Source organism: Diabrotica undecimpunctata, chromosome 3 (genome assembly GCF_040954645.1).
Source record: "Diabrotica undecimpunctata isolate CICGRU chromosome 3, icDiaUnde3, whole genome shotgun sequence".
Classification (NCBI taxonomy): Eukaryota; Metazoa; Arthropoda; class Insecta; order Coleoptera; family Chrysomelidae; genus Diabrotica; species Diabrotica undecimpunctata.
The window spans coordinates 63,670,910-63,691,946 of NC_092805.1; the positions used below are offsets into that span (position 1 = coordinate 63,670,910).

Here is a 21,037-nt window from a genome sequence, read left to right on the forward strand (position 1 = left end):
CACCTAATCTTTTTTCTCAGCGATAAGGAAAACTCTACGATCCTACATTTTACAGGATTCATACACAAATAAAATATAAAAACAATAGAACAAATAAATTAAATCTTTTCCTAAAATAAAATCCACAAGGAAAATAATTCCTGTAGCTGGCTGTATACCACGTATAACAAAAAGAGGTTAGTCTTTGTATGTGGGTATGTTTCATTTTATAAAAACCCTTAAAAGGGCAACATTAAAAACACGGACGTTTTCGGAACAACCGTTCCATCATCAGGTTAAAATACAGGTTACCATGCCTGAGCCACCAAAATATTTGGGTAAAAACCCTTTAAAATGTAATGTGTTACCAAAGAGTGTACATGATGTTGATAATATTATATGATGTTTAATATTTTAATTAGATTTTACTTCAGGTAACATACACCCATGCTTAAGTGAGTTCCAGTGTCCGGAGAGTAAACCTCTTCAAACGGATTTCAGCTGGCAACTTCAAGTTCGATATTTTGGTGGCTCAGGCATGGTAACCTGTATTTTAACCTGATGATGGAACGGTTGTTCCGAAAACGTTCGTGTTTTTAATGTTGCCCTTTTAAGGGTTTTTATAAAATGAAACATACCCACATACAAAGACTAACCTCTTTTTGTTATACGTGGTATACAGCCAGCTACAGGAATTATTTTCCTTGTGGATTTTATTTTAGGAAAAGATTTAATTTATTTGTTCTATTGTTTTTATATTTTATTTGTGTATGAATCCTGTAAAATGTAGGATCGTAGAGTTTTCCTTATCGCTGAGAAAAAAGATTAGGTGGCGTCCTTTTTCCTTTCTATTTGGTTCAATTTTGATCTACTTTTCTTTCTGCTAGTACTGTTTACTTTTTTACTTTCTTTCCGACTTCAGTATCCCCCTTTTACAGATCTGCAGACTAACTGAACGTCTGTAAACCTGCAATTCTTCCTCGAACTTAAATTCCAATACAAGACTTTCTCTCGGGTAAATTTTTTTCAATACCCAAAATAAATACCCTACTTCTAGATATCCTTTCTTCCCATCCAGGTTTATTTTACGTTACAATGTGCTTCTATTTTTAGGTCTCATTGGTCTTCTAGTGTTCTCCCTTCATTTCCTTCATATTCAATAAGGGTCCTCCTTATTTCTTCTTCAAATTTCGTTTGAGGTTCGGATCTTTTCAGATCTGGAATTTCTTTTCTTGGTTGATTCTCATTTGCCTGTCTGTGGATCCTACATCTAGAGTATACCTGAACCGTAGCATGCTCCGCGTCTACTTTTTACGTCCAATATGGTTGTTGCTGATTGTTTTTATATCAAAATGTCTATTTGGTACACAACATCTCCTCCAGGCATATCCAGGTGCCTTTGTTTGTGTTTATGTGGGGAAATAGGGCAGAACTGATGAAATAGAGTCGCACTGATGACTATGTTTTTACTAGCTGCAACGTCAATAAGATATTGGCCGTTTTCATTCGTATCTTTATATAGACTATGCCTCCCACCTATTCTGATGTATTTTTCAATTTCTAACTTTGCGTTTGTGTGACCTATGACTATTTTTATCTCAAAAAATTTATTAAAAATCCTTTGTAAAAGGTATATAATTTTTTTTTTTTTTTTTTTTTTTTTATATTTTTTATTTTTTTTATAATATACCTTTTACAAAGGATTTTTAATAAATTTTTTAATATATGGTATACAGCCAAATACAGGAACGTAGATTCCTTGTGGATTTTATTTTTATCTCGTTTTTTGGTGTTAGGTTATTTGTTTTTTAGTAATTGGTAAAAAGCTACTTTGGTGGCCTTATATTGTTCTTTCATTAGACACCTTTAGTATGGATATGTTGAAGATATGCGTATTTATTCGTACTCTACAAATTCGTTCATTAACTACTTGAAAGTCTGTTATCGAAGTGTTTTAGTTTATTATCGGCTAAATGGTACCCCAAATTTCTTAAATTTATTATGTCCAAACCACTTTACACTATGGTATGTGTTTTTGTGTGCCGGATACCCTTTTCTAGCCGCTTTGTTTCCTGAATTTCTGTCAAACCAATCTTGTCAAGGCACTCAGCGCCCCGAGTCTATTCAAAATTCCAACATTCCAAGTGCCAAAAGAGAAATCCGTATTCCGTTGCCAATATTGTTGCCTTAATGTCCGTCCATTACGAGGCTTGTTTGCGAATTTCATCCGGAGATAAGTTACTAGCCTGCCGCTCAACGCTCCGCCTTATCTTTCTTCTTTAATTTTGCCAAAATATCAGGTGACTGTGGCGATTATCGCAAAGCTCTGACTGAATATAATAAGGAACTAAGACAGACAAAAGGGTATCGTGGAGAACGCATTGCGAAGAGATAGAACAGACTGCAGAAATATCAAGGCTCAATAAAGTTCTCCCAAAAGACCCTCAGATAAGTATTCGCTCTAAAAGGAATTTTAGGGAAAACTGGCGTGAAGCAAAAGAAATGGTAAACCAGGACAAAATTAAATGGGCAATAAACTCATATGAGCCATATAAATCACAGAGTCTGGATGGGATTTATCAAATACTTCTACGGAGGAGTGATATTGCAGACTTCTTATGAGTGATACTGCAGATTTCTTATGTATGATACTGTAGACTAGCTTAGAACTGAGGTACATACCAAAATGGTTAGCATTAAGGCTAAGAGTGGCTTTTATAATCAAATCTGGCAAAACCAGTCAGGAAAAAGCTAATTCTATGAGACCGATAACTCTGATGTCATTCGCACTGAAGACTCTATACTCTGTTCAATTTCAAGATAAGCTCGAGGTAAACAGTTATAGACACGTGATCGGCGGGTGTGTGGTGTCATCGCAGCTTGTCATTAGTTAGCACTTAATTTCTAATCAATGACAAGCTGCGACTACACGACACACCCACCTATCACGTGTCTAAAAATGTTTACCTCGAGCTTATCTTGAAATTAAACTAGGTACAGAAAAACTGCTCGATATGCATATTAGAGATGGTGTATTGGTTAATGTTGTAAAAAAATGTTACAAAACGGCCTAAAACTAAATTGTAAAACCAGACATAGTATATTGGATTTTTAACATGGTGGTAAAACCAACAATTACATATGCATCCAGTGGTATGTCATCCTCAAACTAAGCAAAGTACACAGACTTGCTTCCCTCAAAATCACAGGGGCTATGAAGGGCACACCAACGGCATCGATGGATGGATATTTACATATGGATGGATAAGTATAGGGGGCAGGCAAGAATGGAATATTATAGACTGAGAGAAAACATGAGCATCATACCGGTTAGATTGCAACATCTAAATGAAATTAGAGATACCAAATGGATGATTTCCGACCATATGGCACCGAGATATAGGCCTGAAGTACCTTTTCTCCTGCAAAGTATCAACGAAATAACTGCAATAACTGGAAAAGTGACTCCAACAGAAACCCCGGGTGATCGAACTTGGGGTTCGCCTACCAACTACTCCGCAAAAACACTTTTATTATAAACAAGCTACAAATACATCGAAATGGTGGATTAAAAAATATTAAACATAGTCCGTAATTTTATTTTACATAGTCGCCACTGAATATTGAATGGTCGCCATTTGGAAACGGCAGCAGAATCACATAAAAATATAGGAAAATACTGAAGGGCACATGATATGTCAAATGAGATATTACTTGTAATATGATCCTATTTAAAATAATTTCACAAAATTGCCACAGTCTGCCTTCCTCATTTTAGTGGAATAAGTTGAGTATGTATGTGGAGAGTTTTGGCTTCGAACTATGTGGAATAAGTTAAACATATAAGTTTTTGTAAATATAAAAATCAACTAATGAGACACGAGACACAGATACATTTATTTTAAGAATATCTGTATATACATATTATTAAAGTATAATAAAACAGTTAAGACAGATTTACATGAATATAAAAATAAAGTTACTACTATATGCTTTAAACTTTCAGTTCAGTTAAAATAGCACAACATATTCATATAACACAACAATACAAAAATATATTGAAAGTCCTAAGTACATGTGAATTATTGTCACAGAAATGTTGCATTATTATTTGATATAAGTGCCATAATTTTATAAGTAATTGTGCTTAGTCATTTGATATATTGTTAAGCTCTTATCAAAAATTTGTATTGGCACTAATGTGCAAACATCCGAACGAAACAGAAGGAAGCAGGCAAGGAAGAATAAGTGTATTAACGTCAATAATATAAGAGACGCAAACGACACGGTACTCATTGCTTCCAACGGGGAAGAGTTGCAACTATTCAATAAATATGTGCTAAAACTTACCACTTTTAGGACCAAACTGATGATTATTATAAAAATAGAGGTACAACCATTAATGATCAGAGCATATGGAATACAGCTAGAAAAAGCCAATCCTCCTCCTAAGTGCCTTCTCTGTTGAGGTTGGCGATCTTTTCGAAGATCGAAGATTTTTTCTTTCGTCCTATGCCCCTTTTACCTTCAATCTTGCCTTCTAATATTACCTGGAGCTACTCAAATTCCCTATGGCGCATTATGTGTCCTAGATATGACGTCTTTCTAATTTTGATAGTATTGACCAGATGAGGGCGTGTGTTCATTGTTCTCAGTACTTCTTCATTCGTAGTTCTGCTGGTCCAGCTTCTTCTTAGCATTCGGAGGTACATCCACATTTCAAATGAACTTAATTTGTTGACGTCATACTGTTTTAATGTCCAGGTCTCACAGCCATATAGTAATAGAGAAAAAGCCAATAACACCAATAATTTTGAATGCCAATGTTAATGACAAATGGTATGTGAGCTAAGAAACATAATACGTATTGAAAAATCCAAAGCCGCCTTGTACAAGCTAAAGAGAACGCTCTTAAATATATTACACTAAAACGAAAAAACAGATTAGTATGCTGCTACATATTCATCATATTTTTGTATTGAGTGGAAAACTGGACTCTTACAGAGACACTAATGTACAATTGAGACTATTTTTTTACTTTAAAATAAATTTATTTTGATGTTTCGTTTTACACTTCGAAAATCGTTCTCAAAATACAAAAAATTAATAAATTAAACAAATTTTGGTTTTGTTGGTAAAAGAATTCTTGAAATAATTTAATTTTATCTGACTCATTCATATTGACAATTCAGACATATATTATTTATATATGTATATACATATATACATATATATATATATATATATATATATATATATATATATATATATATATATGCATATATATATATATATATATATATATATATATATATATATATATATATACATATGTATATATTTATATATATACAGGGTGTCCAAAAACTCTCCTGACAAATGAAAACCGCAGATTCCTCAGATAATTTTAAGACGATTTAACCCAATTCACCTTGTCCAAAAATGCTTCCTAATGGAGCTAGAGCTCTTTGATGATGGCGCCTTGTAAGTAGTTTTTTTAAATCCAGAACGTTTCTATTTAGAAAAATGAAAACTGATACGATTATTTATAATCCAGAGTTGAGTGGATTTCATTAATTGCGAATTTCTAGTACCTTTCATAGGCATCCGTTTTGGGTAGGTCAACGGGTATTTTAACGAAGTGTAAATCTAAGTCAAAATAAACTTATTTTAAAGTAAAATTGTGGGCTATTTCCATTAAAAATAATAAATTGCGTTAAGATGTCACAGAAAATAGCTACAGAACAATACTAATGTACAAATTGGAAGCATTTGAAATGTGAATCTACCGAAAAACGTACAAACTGGGCGGACAGAATAAGAAATTAAGAGGTTGTACAACGAATGAAAAAAAATAACTAAAACAATACAGATTCGAAATGAATACTTCGGACATGTAGTGAGACATCCAGAGAAATATACATCTCCATCTTCAACATCTTATAATACAGGTCAAGATAATACAGGCCGAAAAAAGGAACCCAAACCGAAAAAGAATATTTTCGCTGATCTATTTCGAGCTGCTGCAAAACAAAATTATTATAGCCAATATGATCGCCTACGTTCAATAATGGGACACTTTTTCTAATCATATTATACCACATTCCAGTTGAAACTGTCATCCTGGTCTATTTGTGTCATTTGATTCTTCTAGGAAATCTTCCTAGAAGAATTCCTGAAAATCTCAATTAAGCTGATTTCTTGGTTTTTCTCAACGGATCTATTTGTATCGTATTTTCTAAACGTCAACTTACAGACTCCAACAAAGATTTACGTGATAAGTTTTGTTTCGACAATTAGAATCTTCATTTGTCTGATCTGCTCCATTTTTGTTTTTACCTATGTTCATTAATCAGAAATCAGTACTGGTCTTAACAGGGTTTAAATTTTCGTTTAAATATCTGATTTCAGTTCATTATAATATATATTTTACATATTAGTCATAAAATTATGGCTTTATTATATAGTTAGCCTCAAGCTTCAACTTTCTAATACTTTCACCAGATACCTACTGACAGTAGACAAAAGTCATTTGACATTCCTGACCAAATTATTATATCTATATGATTTTTTATTGTATTAAGTAATATAAAAAACAATCAGTTTTTTCATCTACATTATTTATGATTTAAACATTTTGATAACTATTAAATTGGGTATTTAATTCGAGCATTTTCTTCCACTTTAGTAACTTGTGGCCAAGTATACTTAAATATACTGTATATTTGTTAAAAAATATAATAGATGGGTAAGTATATGTTAGTTAACAAAATATACTATTTGTAAATAAGATAACAGAGTATAAATATAAATTTAATAACAATTCCAAAAAGCACCGCAGCTTTGGGTATATGTTTATAAAAAGCACCAAAGTATTTATCTAACGTACAATTAAGACCTACTTAAAATTAATAGTTTTACAATGGTAATATTAAATTTATTATCTATTCAATGTTTCAACTTTGTCATCAGTCTTTCCATATTCGAAATAGTGGCTTACACATGCGTCACGTCGTTTAATTTTGCTAATACATAAACACAAATAGCTGAAAACGCCGTGATTTGTGCAGTAAATCGGGGGGATCACTTCGATAATCATCAAACTCAGATCAGATCGAAATAGATCGTTTTGATATAATGCCATATAACATAGTACCTCGTGCAATAGTTGTGAGTTCTGATAAAGTGGAAATCCCGAACACATTTTACTAATTAAGTCTAACTTTTCAATTTTAGTGGCAAAATCTTTATAGCAATTTTTGTGTATCCATTTTCACAAAAGCAAAATCGTAAAGATTTGGCAACTGGGAGTAAGCCATCGTTTTTTTAATTCTCGAGTTGGCGGAGACACGGTTTCAGTTATGTCCGTATAATTGTACCTTAATTTTTCTATTCGCTGTGCTATAGCCCCGGTTGTTAACGTGTCAGTACTCTTCCTTGGCGTGAAGGAAATCCGGGTTCGAGTCTCACCGGGTAAAACATTTTGAATTAATAGCTAATAATGCCAAAAAAAAAATATGAAATAGCCACGTGCAAATTAAAATCTAAGTTTATTTACTTTGACGTCTTAAAACTTTTGAATAGATAATGTTGTTTAAACACAGAAATACATGTAGAAAATATTATAAGGAACATGAATACATCACAAAGTCTCATTTACTAAAAATAAATTATAACAATAAAATAAAAAGCACCATAGCCACAATTTAATCAACATGCAAGTCACTGTCTCAATGACAACTGTGCCTTTTCTTTCCGATATAGGTTATGAGAAAAACGTCAAAGGTAACGTCTTTATCGATACCATATATTTACCGATCGATTCCTTTGATTTATATTTATGTATATTTCCTGTGTAACGATATATACAGACAAATATACGCAAGAAGATCTAATATACAGAGCAATAATATTTTTGTATTAGATTGTGGCTGTATATTGGTTGAAATAAGAAGCACCATCATTTTTAAATTAAACTAATTAAGTAGATGTAGTGAAACATAATATAAAGTAGGAAATAATAGATTAAAATGGAATATAAAATTATTAAGAATACAAATAATGAATTACTTATATGATATAACTAATAGATACTGATTAATTTAAACATGTTTATACCATTTATAAATGTTCCAATATGTTTCTTGTGATATTCAGGTTACAGTTGTTTTAAAATCGGAAAGTGCAAAATAATCACGTGAAAAATGAGAAAAGTATAAAACTTTATATTCTTAAGTCGATGTGTTAGTTCTTAATATAAACGTGTACAGGAAGACCAAATGTGTTGTGGGGATGCAATAAAATATAAGAAGTAATTTACCCAAGGGAGTAAATCATTACTTAACACTGTGTTTGGCAAACCATACAATAAAATGTAAACATAGAAAAGTACTTTATATGTCAACGGAAAATATATCTCCTTATCTAGTAATAAAAAAATTTGTTTCTATTTTTTGGTTTTTGTTCTGTCCAACGAAAACATTTACCAACGCACTTTCAACAAAATTAATGCTAAAGATGACATCCTCTTTTGTTTTTGAGAACTTCGAAAATATATAAGTTTTTTATATTTTTAAAAGCTCCTTGTCACACCAACAACCTGGTCTCAACGAACTATATCATATAGGGTATTTTATAAATAGTACAGGGTGAAATTTTGAAATTATGCAGTGTGGAGACCATTTATGAAATAAAATTGTTTGTGTCCTTATCTTACAAAATTATAAAAAAAAACGCTGGAACCCGTCAAATTTAAATATGCTTTAAATATAAATTTAAATGTACAGGGTGAATAACGCTAGTCTAGCATAGTCCATTATTTTTTTAATGAAACAGCCTGTAAATTTTTGTTTTTAAAAGCTTCGTAAGAACATGATCTCAACGAACTATATTATAAAAAATAAGGTCTTCTATGATTACTATGAATAATACAAGGTGAAATTTTGTATAATTTGCGTCAAGATATTACATAATTAATAATAGTATTTTTAAATTACATAGCCAACTATGTACAGACATAAATTTTCTAAACTGAGTAATAACATATTGAGTTTTGCATTTAATTTCTTTTACAAAAAGTATACATAAATTCAAAATTTCACCTTGTATTATTCATACGAGACCCTACATACCTATTATAATTCGTTGATATCAGATTGTTATGGATCTTTTAAAAGCAACAATATACAGGGTGTTTCATTAAAAATAAAGATTATGAACCATGTTAGACTTGCGTGAATCGCCCTGCACATTCAAATTTATATTTAAAAAGCACACACTTGAATTTAAAAGTTGACGATTCCCAGCGTTATTTTTTATTCTTTTTTTTTTTTTAATAAATGCAAACGATTTTATTGCATAAGTGGTTTCCACACTGTGTAATCAAATTTTAACCTTGATTTACAATAATAAAACAAGACGCTTAATCTCTGATTGGAATAGATGTGTAAATGTTAAGATCTTTCTGTCGAGCAAATTTCTTCTGTTACTACTCTATTAGAAAATACCACATATATTCTTCTTATTGTGCCGTCTTCTAACGAAGGTTGGCGATCACTTCTTTAAAAGCTTCCATATCTTTTGCAAAGTGCAATATCTGTTCAATACTGAGGTCAGTCCAATCTCTGATATTCCTCAACCAAGATTTTTTCTTTCTTCCCTGCACTTTTCCTTGCATGTTGACGTCTAGCATATAGTATTTATTATTCCGAAGTATGTGGCCCAGATAGGACGTTTTTCTTATATTAATTGTGTTCATAAGCTTTTTAACATGTCCATTTCGTCTTAACAGTTCTTCGTTTGAGACTTTTGCAGTCCAAGGAATTTTAAGAATACGCCTATATAGCCACATTTCGAATCCCTTCAATTTTTTTACGGATTGGGCTTTCAGAGTCCAAGCCATATAGCAGTTCGACGAACCAAAATCTGATACTCAACTTCTGTGCTCCTTATCTCCTTTAATTCTGATCTTATCTCCCCTCCTAATCTAACTGTGAGTTTATAATTGCTCCGAGGTATTTATATTTGTCGACCCTCACCATCGGTTTAACCTCCAATGTTAGATTTATATCGTCAACAAAGCTCTTTAAAATCACCATGAATTTGATTTTATCTATATTCATTGTTAGTCCCATCTTTTTGTTTTCTCTGTTAATGATTTCTACAAAAATTTGTAAATCATCTATATTTTCTGCCATGATTGCGGTATCGTCTGCAAATCTTATGCTATTAATGGTGCTTCCTCCAACTCTTACATCTTCAGTTCTTTCCCATAATGCCTTTTGAAATATTAGTTGAAAGTGCACATTAAATAATTGTGGCGTCAGCACAGATCCCTGTCTGACTCCTCTTTGAATTTCTACTTGGTTTGTCTAACTATCTTCCACCCGTACGACCGCTGTTTGATTGTAGTATAGATTTTCGATTAAATTAATATCCTTCGGATGTGTTTCGGTGTTTCAATGCATTTACGAGTTTACCATGTTAAAATCTTTCAAACGCTTTTTGGAAATCTATATAACATATGAATACGTTTTTATTATATTCCTTGCATTTTTGTAATAGTACTGTCATTGCGCATATATAATCTAAGAGAAATAGCAAGAAAATGTGTTATATCTCAATGGTCAGTTTGAAGGTAGGGTCAAAAAGATAAAGAAAAACGTCCTGTTACGTTGGTTCGGTATGGCAGAAAGATTTCAGTCACTACCAGAGAGCAACAAATTGTAAAGAATTTTTCTGCAAAGCACAAAGGAGTTACTCATAGCGATATAAGGCATAAATTGGAACAAAACACGGTGTTCAGTAAAAGTATCAAAGAGTCAGTGTCTCAATCACATTAAATATTTTGCGTCAATTGCGATGAAATATAGCAGCAACTTTTTTAATTGGAGCAGTCTTCAAAATTGTGATACGAGTTTAGCAGTTGCAAAATAGCAATTTGTGTTAGTGTAACACTCCCATATCACTGTCAGATCTTTTCATTGCGATATCTAAAGGAATAGATAATTGGATCAATTATTATTCTTAATGAAAATGAAAATGCTTTTTAAAATCAATATTTCTACAAATTATAGGCTCAATCAGTTAATAACAAATTAGTTATTTGTTTAATTTATATAATAATTTAATAATTTGTTTAACTACTATTACTTTGATGATTTTGCACTTCCACGTTTTTTAATAACTTAAGACGATTATTCGGATCTTTCCAGTGTCATTTGATCATCAGCCAAAGCAACTCTTTTATAATCTATATTGTTTACCAAATAAAGCACCAAAATACCATAAAGAATGATAAATGTTCCTATAATATTTATATATATTCCCTCTGCGCCGTAGTTTTGGTAATCCTTAACGGCCCATATTGCCTTTTCTAAGAGTCCACTTACTGATGCAACTATCACTCCTATAAAGCAACTCGTTCCGAATATTACATGAATGGGTAGAATAGTCGTTCTTAAGGTTGGTGATAATCCTGGATATAAGAAGGTGATGAATCCGGCTAAAAACTAATAGAAGGTAATTAGACAAATAGCAGATTTTTAAACCTGGTGGTCCATAAAATTATAGTATACCTTTAGTAAAGTAAATATAGTCGACCCCTCAATGTCCCTATATCTGTCAAATGAAAACTCTTAATTAGATAATCGATTAGATAGTTTCCTATTTATTAGTCTCAAATTTTGCTAGTACACGGCCCCCAAGATAATCGAAACAACCACTTGTAACATTTTTTTTATAATTACATTAGTAACTAATTATTATATATTACTTTGAGATTAATTTTAAAAACCCTTTGCAATTACCGCAGCTATGGCAATGGCCGTATTAAAAAATCTTCCTTTTGCGCCTCGCCGAAACTAATAACGATGTTTTGAAAGTATAACCTAGAATTACCTAGAATTTCATATTTTATATAGGTATTATTGTAATCTGTTTGGTACGAGAGGTGCCGATACAGTCTTTTATGAGAAGGTAACAGTACTTTAGATTTTGTATCTTTATAGACCTAATTTTTCGATATCTTTCAGCTTGTTTATTCCTTAAATAAATACCGAAACATGCAGATTACTTGATTGCTGCTTCGATAGAAATTTGAGAGCAATTGTCATTTTTTTGAGAACAAAGAACATTTAGTCCCCTTTTTTATAGCTCTAGGAAGGGAGTAACAAAATTTGCTAAACTTCTTACAAATAGCTTTACTTTAAAGAGAATCGTTTCCTCAATATGGTACAGTTATTTGCCTTTTTAAAAAATACCGTTATGTTTATGTGTTTACGCCGAAAATGAAAATAAGTCGGTTCTTGTTAAGAGGAGTTCCTTAAGTGGGGATGATCCTGTTCTAGTCTGTTCTAGTGGATAGTTTGTCCAATTTTAGAAAAAAAGGTTCACTTTTCGACTTTCGTTGGGTAGTCTAAGAGATTAGACTGATTTTTGGTTGCGTCGTCTTTTGGCGAAAGAGTTTGGACGTATTTCTTTCTCTGGGATTTATCTATAAGTGTATTGTACTTCTATTGTATCTCAAGTAGTTGGATTTAACACAAGAGTAGATCAAATATACATTATAAATTAACTTCAGTGTTTGATACTAAAGCTGAGTACAGTTTAAATTCAGTGCGATTTAAGAGGCAATATCATCTAGAATTACTGTAAGTGGTCTTACTATTAATATTAGATCCAATTATCTCCAAAGTATAGTAATCTACGGGCTATTTTCGACAACATTTTCCTGATATCATATCTTCATATCTTTTCATTAACAAATATTAATTACAAACATTCATTATTTAAATAAAAGCTTTGTGAGTAACTTCTTGTGAATCAAGTGCGGGTTGGTCCCTATTTTAATTTTTGGTAGAACCAATTTTTATAATCTTGTCTCTGTACTTCTGCATTTTTATTGTAAATTAATTTAGTATTATTTTGTACTTGCTATAAATTATTACGTTTAAAGCCAATTATCTTGAGATAAGCTAAAAACATTAAGGAGAAATATTAATATGATCTACTCTTTTGGAATATTTTTAAAACACCAAATTCTCCTTAATGTTATATTTTATCTACATGTGCATGTGTCTATGTCTATCATATTGAAAGATTTTGTAGTTTTTTACATGTTACGGTAGATTTATTTGTATTTCTTTTTTTTTTTGGAATTCACCTGTCTGGTGATTCGGTTATTAAATATATTTTGTTTTGGTTACCTACTGAATTTTATTTATCTACTCCTAATAAGTTTCCTGATAATAGAGTATCTCTAAATATTTGCTAATAAAATATTTAACTATCACGAATGTTTGTAGGTAAGTAGGTAGAAGAATTCCGCCGAACATATTATTTATTATTTGTTTATGTAGTGTGTTGACCACCTTTATAATAAACTGTTAATATCTTTTCTTGTATTTGGTCCCAGAACCTAATTATCTCTCCTTATCTCTTTTCGTTTCTAAGATTTCTAAATTTTCCCCTTGTAACCCCACAAAGGGCGCCCTTTTTTTCCTATCTTCTCTTATCTTTGGTAATTTTATCTATCTCCCTTGTTATCTATTTCTCTGTCTTTTCTACTCCATCTTATCTTGTCTTATCTTTATTACTTCTTCTGTTGGATCCATTCCTGGTTCCAAAAGCTAGTTTCGTACCCCCGACTCGCTCCCCACCAACCATCTAGCTGCCGTTCGCAGTGTGTCCATTGGTAACGTTTCTAGCACCATTCAAAAAAGCACCATCCATTTTGCACCACTTTGTCAAATTTATATTGAATATGATCTTGCTTTTCGTTTGATGATTTCATACAATTGCAGTTTTAACATTGGTGTTACAAATGGTAAATTTTTTTCTGTTAACCAAGATATCATATCCCTTTTTATAGAATTACTGGTGGGTGCTTTATTAATTTGTACATTATGATATGACGCATTATCAGTAACAACAACAGATCCAACAAGCAAATTGGGGATTATCTGTTCTTGCATTTATTTTTCATAATTTTCTGAATTCATATCATCATGATAATCTCCTGTCTTAGCTCCTGACTTAAAAATCAAAAGGGCATTTTGTATGAAACCCATCTCTCCACCACCATGTACGATAACCAACATACTTCCTTTTGAAATGTTGTTGAACAATCCTTTGCCACTGTCATCTGTCCAGCTATTTGGCGTAGTGTGTCCTGCATCTACATAGGTTTCATCAACATATACAATTGACTTACCTTCGCTTCTGTAATATTTAATTTTGTCCAAATATTTAATGGGTAGTACACGAATATCATTCCGTTCGATTAATAAACGTCGATTATCTTTCGTTTCCTTCCATTTTAATCCCAAATCTTTCACAATTCTGTAGAGAGAACTCACACTTCCAGTCCACTCGTACACCTCTTCAAGCTTTTTCTGCAAAAGCTCCAATGATACATGACAACGTTCAGTCTCATGAAAACGATGAATGGTATTTCTAATGAACTGTTTGTCATACTCCCTCAAGTCTGTCACGGTTGCTTTCCTTTTAGCAAGTGTTGTAGCTAGAAATTTTAGTGTATTATTTGACTCTGCGTTTGTTAACATACTCGCTTGTTGAATGATCCTTTCTACTGTACGTAAAGATACTCCAGTAGCTTCACACACACGTTGTTTAATACTGGTTCGATTATCTTCAGAAAATAGTATTTGCATATATTTAAATACATTGTAAACTATTCCTTTGGATTCTGGTGTCAATCTGATCTGTTTACTCGTACTACACTTAACCACCTTCATTCTACAAAATAGTTCTAATAAGTGTGGAAGCACATTTCTTGTTGAGATTCGACAACATAATGAGACTAAATTACGAACTCGTTTGAAATCCAGTGACTAGAAATACTCGGGAATAATTATTATCAGTTCTTTGTATCTCCTTAACGAGTCGTTAAGGTGTCATTAATAATGACTTAATAATTGCGGTTTTAAGGTAACTGATACTAAATTAGAAATTAACTTTTACCAAACTTTATAGAGTATCAATTATTAAAGATGGTATTATAACAAACAAAAAGTTTGGTATCTATAAAACAAGCTGTGTACAAACTCCATTTATTATTTAAGTCAGTAATAATTTTGTAATTAGTGCGATTTTAAATAATTAATTTGTTTAATATTGCAACGCCACTGCATGGATCTGATCATAGATATTATATTGTCTGCACGATTAACTATTTCGTGGAAGGGCTCACCACTCGATTTGAAATAAGCTGTACATATTGGGTGACATCAGGAGAGTAACGGAAATGTTCAAGTGACATCTATAGTAGTGTCAGTTGGACCTTTGGTCAATGCTCAGTTTCATAGAATTTTGAAATGTGCAGATCATATCACCATGATTGTGACTGCCCATCCAAATTGCCATATGTCAGATGTCACTTTAACATTTCCGTTAAGACCAGGAGCCATTCTATCTCCTGATGCCACCCAATATATAGTGTTACGATAAATATGACTCATGCCTAAACTGTAAACATGTTTTTCTAATAAGTATTTTTCTAGTAGTTTACCCTACGATAAAACCGGTCTTCTTTCCATGCTGTTCGAGAGAGTTCAAGGGTCGCCGGCCAAAATTCTACTGAACTCTGGAATAACGGCTATTTAATATACATATATAGAGGATTTTATTTGAAAACAAGTTAGTCGGAATAGTTGTATTGAGTTTGAATAATTGTAACGAGGAAATATTGTATATAAATTAGAATCGTGTAAATAGTGTCAGTGTAAATAAATTATTGTAAGACTTTATATAAATTAAATAAAGACTTTAATAAACTAATTGTTAGAACATTTTATAATAAATCAAGTTAAATAAATTAGACTAATAAACTCAGTTCAGTAGCTTCTTTGAATTTATAATAATTTTAAACTGTTTGTCCTTTGTCTCGTGTTATATAAATGAATCAGTTAATGTTTATGACATTCACCATATATTGTTGGATAGCCTAATTTTGACGAAGTAAGTCTAAAATGTTATATTACACAAATTTTTTATCAACCATCAACCTCGAGTTTTTTCGGAAGTTAATTGGCTTATTTCAGATGCTCCTGAAGATGCTCTAGGAGCGAAAGTACTTGGGCAAGATTTAATAAAAACTGTGCTCGATATCTGCCTTTTATTTGATTAAAATTCATTTATTCGAGCATTCAACCTTATATCAAATTATTTTGATGTTCTCTTCTGACATTTTATACTATCGTTATTTAGTAGTATCTCCCACCTGACCTGTTAGTTTTTTGTTTATGATATATATTCTTTATTAGATCTTAATAAATAATAAAATTCTAAAATAAGAAAAATATAACATATACTCACTTGTGCAGCAAAAATTATGACAGTGGCCAATCCAATCCAAGAATGCAGTGTGTACAGATTCGGAGTATTTTGTAAATTATGCGAGTCAAAAACGGCTTTAAGGCCGATGACTGCTAAAATGAACGCCAGGCAATTTAATATTGCATGAAGAATCTTGAGGTTTTTCTTTTGATAATTTCTTCCAGTTCTGTATAAAAGGATTGCTAAAAATAAAATGAATTAGAAATTCTACAGGTTTATAACTACATATTTAAATTTAAAATACAAAGCACCTAAACAATCAGTCAATTTTAATATTTTGGTAGCGAATATAGAGCTTTAGTTTTAATGGTTTATTTTTGAACAATTAAGGAAAAAAATATAGTTATTTAAAAATTCTTGCAAAAAATTCTTGGCAGAATTTCTTTACCAAAAATGATATCTTATAATCATCATCATCATCATCAGTGGCGTTATAGCTCTTTATGAGCCAAAGCCTTCTTCAGAACAATCCTCCATTCGCCCCTGTCTCTGGCAACTCTTCTCCATGCTCTAATTCCGATAGACTTCAAATCATTTTCTAGGTTGTCTTGGTACCTAAGTCTCGGTCTTCCTCTTCTTCGTTGTCCGATCGGCCCTCTTCGGTCAAAAACTTTTCTGACTATGGCATCTTCCTCTCGTCTGATTACATGACCTATCCATCTGAGGCGTGCTACCTTAATGAATTTTACAACGTTAGGTTCTCCAAATCTGCTATACAACTCAAAATTGTAACACCTGCGCCACAAACCTTGTTCTTTTATGCCTCCATATATTCGTCTTAGTATTTTTCGCTCAAAACGTTTGAGCAATTCTTGGTCATTCTGTGTTAGTGTCCAAGTTTCTGAACCATATGTTAGCACTGGTCTTATTAGTGTTTTGTATACAGTCAGTTTAATTTTTCTAGGCATTTTTGAGGCCATCTGTCTTCTTAAGCCATAGTAACACTTATTGGCGAGCACTATTCTTCTTTTTATTTCTTCACTGACGTTGTTATCTTTGGTTAGCAGCGACCCTAAGTATATGAAGGTGGCAACACCTTCCAGTTCTAGGTCATCAATTATTATTCGTGTAGGTGTCGGGTTGCTTGACCTAGTGCAACACATATATTTGGTCTTTTGAACATTTATATTTAGTCCCATTCTGTGTGCAGATGCTCTTAACGACCGAAATGCTTCAGTCAGAGATTCTGTGGACCTACCTATGATGTCTATGTCATCTGCGTATTCGACAATTTGTACTGATTTGTTAAAGATAGTACCATTCGTAGTAATCTGCGACTCTCGAATTATTTTTTCTAATGCCAGGTTAAATAAGAGGCACGATAGTCCATCACCCAGTCTTAGTCCATTTTTACAATGGAAGGGTCTTGAGAGATCGTTTTGGATTTTTACCATGCTCTCTGCACCTGTGAGTGTAAGTTCAGTTAACCGGACAAGATCAAATGGAATGCGAAATTCTACCATGGCAAGTAGAAGTTTATTTCTATTAACGGAGTCGTATGCGGCTTTGAAGTCAACAAATATGTAGTGGGTGTCGACGCCGAACTCTAGGGTTTTTTCAAGGATCTGCCTCACTGTAAATATCTGGTCCGTTTTTGATTTATTAGGACGGAAACCGCACTGATATCCTCCCACTATTTGTTCGGCGTAGGGGAGAAGTCTTTTGTACAATACGTTGGACAACACTTTATATGCCATATTGAGTAGAGTGATGCCTCTATAATTATCACACAGATATCTTATAATGATATAATCAAAATGATAGTATTTACATTTGATGTTTAGTTTTTAATTAACTTTTAGTTATTACATATACACTGTCGAACATAAAATTAGGGTCGCTCCGTAATTTGACTTTCATTTGGTGAAAGGTATGTTGGGGCATGACGAAGCATATCGTTTGACGCTCGCACGGAGTTAGTCTTTATCGAGAATGGGACATTGAATTCAGATATGTACATGACACAGGTTTTAGAATACCATATTTTAGCGTTTATGGTTATTATAGGAATCAATTCCATAGAACATGTTTGGGATAAGTCATGTGCCGGCCCCCAGAAATTCGAGAGCTTTCGCAACATATCATTGTAAGAATGGAACAATCTTCTGCAGAATGTGATCCAAAATCTAACCTAAAGCAAGTTTCGTCGTTTGCAAGCTGTTATCACTGCCAGAGGAGAGAATACTCGCTAATGAAGTTCTTAGATTCCGAAACTTTTTATAACAGCCGCTGAATCGATTTCAATGAAATTTTGTGAAAGTGTATTGTTTGGACCAACTTAAGTGATAAGATGATAATTTTTGTCTGGATGAATGACCCTTATTTTGTTAATTGTAAAAAAAAAGATTTTTATAAGACGCCAGCTCTATAGTTGTAGATCATTTAACCTATACTTTTTTTTACTTTTTTACAACAACTCGAGAACGACTGGATCGATTTGGCTAATTTTGATTTTGAAAAGATTTGAAAGGTCGAAAGAAGGTCTAAAAGGTGAGAAAACGTAATAAAATGGTAAGAAAAATAAAAAAAACAACAATTTTATTCTCACACAGTTATATATACCCCTTTAGATTGACGTCACCAAAAACGTGACTATCTTCACGTTTATTTACTTTTTTACTTTGCACGCTAATTACTGGAGTTCGACTCCCCGCCGAGGAGAACCTTCTTGTTTTTTAATTCCATTAACTTTTAATCTTTTATACAATGCACTTATGAAACAAATATTTTGTAGGCAAGAAGTACAGTCTGTCACATAAGATATGTCAATATTTGTGAAAACGAAAAATCAACTAATATTCATAACTTGTACAACAACTTCTGTTCAAAAAAGTTTGTGTTTTCGTCACATTGTGACATTTTTCGATCTAATTGGATTTCATCTGAAGAAAACAGAAGTGGTAGACTAAAGACAAACCCGAAGATAGAATGGCGTCTTATCCATGTTTTTTACTAATGAGTGTAGGTACACAGGTACACAGGCGCCCTGTAATTTGGATGGTAGAAAATAGAAAAAACTATATGTCTCCTGAACTAAATACAGACTACTAAAATTTGTTCGAAGACACATATGTGTGCCTTTCTATGTTAGATTTTATTTTTTCTACATGGGGAATTTCTACATGGCCCATCTGTCAGATTTTTATCAATTGATTTTCATAAAGTTCCATAATTTCTTCATTGCTCTTCTCCTCTATCTATCTATATTGGGTCCTTTGCTCACGTTTTATTTTAATATTTCCTTGTCTTATTTTTCAGCTACTTACTTTGGGTTTTGTTTAAAGTTCCCATTTCACAGTTTTCTTTATTTATTTTCATAATTCTATTCTGTAAAGTAATATTTTTTGATGCAACTATTAAAGATTTTAATTTCTGTTATTTTTGATATTTCGTTTGTTTGGCAAATTTTATTTAAAGCGTTAAATGCATGTTGAACCTGTATTATTCTGGTCTGTATCACATTGTTGACTTTTTTTCCTTTTCTAGTCTTTCCAGGCGTAATTTCGTATCGTTTAGTTATTTCCTCATTCCTTCCTTCTTCTTGTGGATCGTTTGATTTTCTTGTTTAACTATCTCTAATTCTTCCTTCGGTTCATTTAGTTCCTCCCAGTACTTTCTCTGTTCCTTCTTTATCTCTTTTACTTCCATTATTTAATTTTTTGTTTCTTTGGTTAAGTCCTGCATCATTTTGATTATTTGGTAAAGCTTATTATCTTGATTAAGGGTTTTGTTAAGTGATTTAGCTGCTTTCTTACTTTTTCCGAAGCATCAATCTTGTTCTTCTCTGGTCTTCTTACTATTATAAAAAAACATACAGAAGTTAAAACACTTCACCATTGTATTTAGGTATATAAAAACATATAGTTAAAACTTATACAAGTGTCGTCAAAATTTATACAGTAGCAGCATAACGTTTTCGATCTAATCAGATCATCTTCAGTGCCTTATGTACTAGAAGCTAACAATGAATTTGTGGCTATAACATCCATATATGGGTTTACATCTTTCCAAAATTAAATTATATGTTGACTCTAGGTCGATGACAATGGATAAATTTAATACTTGAGGAGCTACATGTCTCTCTGCTCGGTTTTTACCACGTGGTTCTTGTCAGTTAAGACGACACAGAGTTGGTCTGTCTTAAAAGTTTTAACTATATGTTTTTATATACCTAAATGCAATGGTGAAGTGTTTTAACTTCTGTATGTTTTTTTAAACGATGGTATACAGCCAACTACTGGGATTTTCCCATTAATTTTTCTTACTATTATCTTCTGATGTGAAGTCGTCAGAATCCATTGTGTAGTTACAGATTATTTTTTTTACCGGATGTTAAAAAATTCGACAACTTACGTGGCGCAACCAGCGTGTATTATTAATTCCCGTTGCTTTATAGTCCAACCGTTATCTTGTAACTATTTGGATCACAAAAAAATGCCGAGCCCGCCTCAACATCTCAGAGATTCGACACCTTATCAATCCTAATTAGTTCTAGTTCTTTTTAGTTATTTACAGTTCGATGTTTTTGTACCTTTCCAATAGATATAAGAAATTTTACCTACAGATTATTATCCATGAGAAACTTTTTAATTAACCATAATAATCATAAACTTTTGATGAAAATTACGTGTAAATAAATTATCACTTATAAACACGTCTTACTAATTCAATTAGAGATGGGTAGTTTTAATGAGATTTTTGA

The 21,037-nt window shown here is 32.2% G+C and overlaps 1 protein-coding gene across 5 annotated transcripts in view; it reads right to left on the bottom strand.

Annotated features, from left to right (window-relative positions):
• Positions 1–5,804: 5,804 nt before the first annotated feature.
• The window catches only part of LOC140436865 (putative transmembrane ascorbate-dependent reductase CYB561 homolog), a 66,114-nt gene continuing 50,881 nt past the window's right edge, over positions 5,805–21,037 (bottom strand). For all 5 annotated transcript variants that reach the window (XM_072526014.1, XM_072526012.1, XM_072526013.1 and 2 more), the window contains 2 exons: positions 16,315–16,517; positions 5,805–11,489 (listed from right to left, as the gene is read on the bottom strand). In XM_072526014.1, coding sequence (XP_072382115.1) covers positions 11,175–11,489; positions 16,315–16,517 — 518 coding nt within the window. In that variant the 3' untranslated portion in view covers positions 5,805–11,174. The remainder of the gene's footprint in view (positions 11,490–16,314; positions 16,518–21,037) is intronic.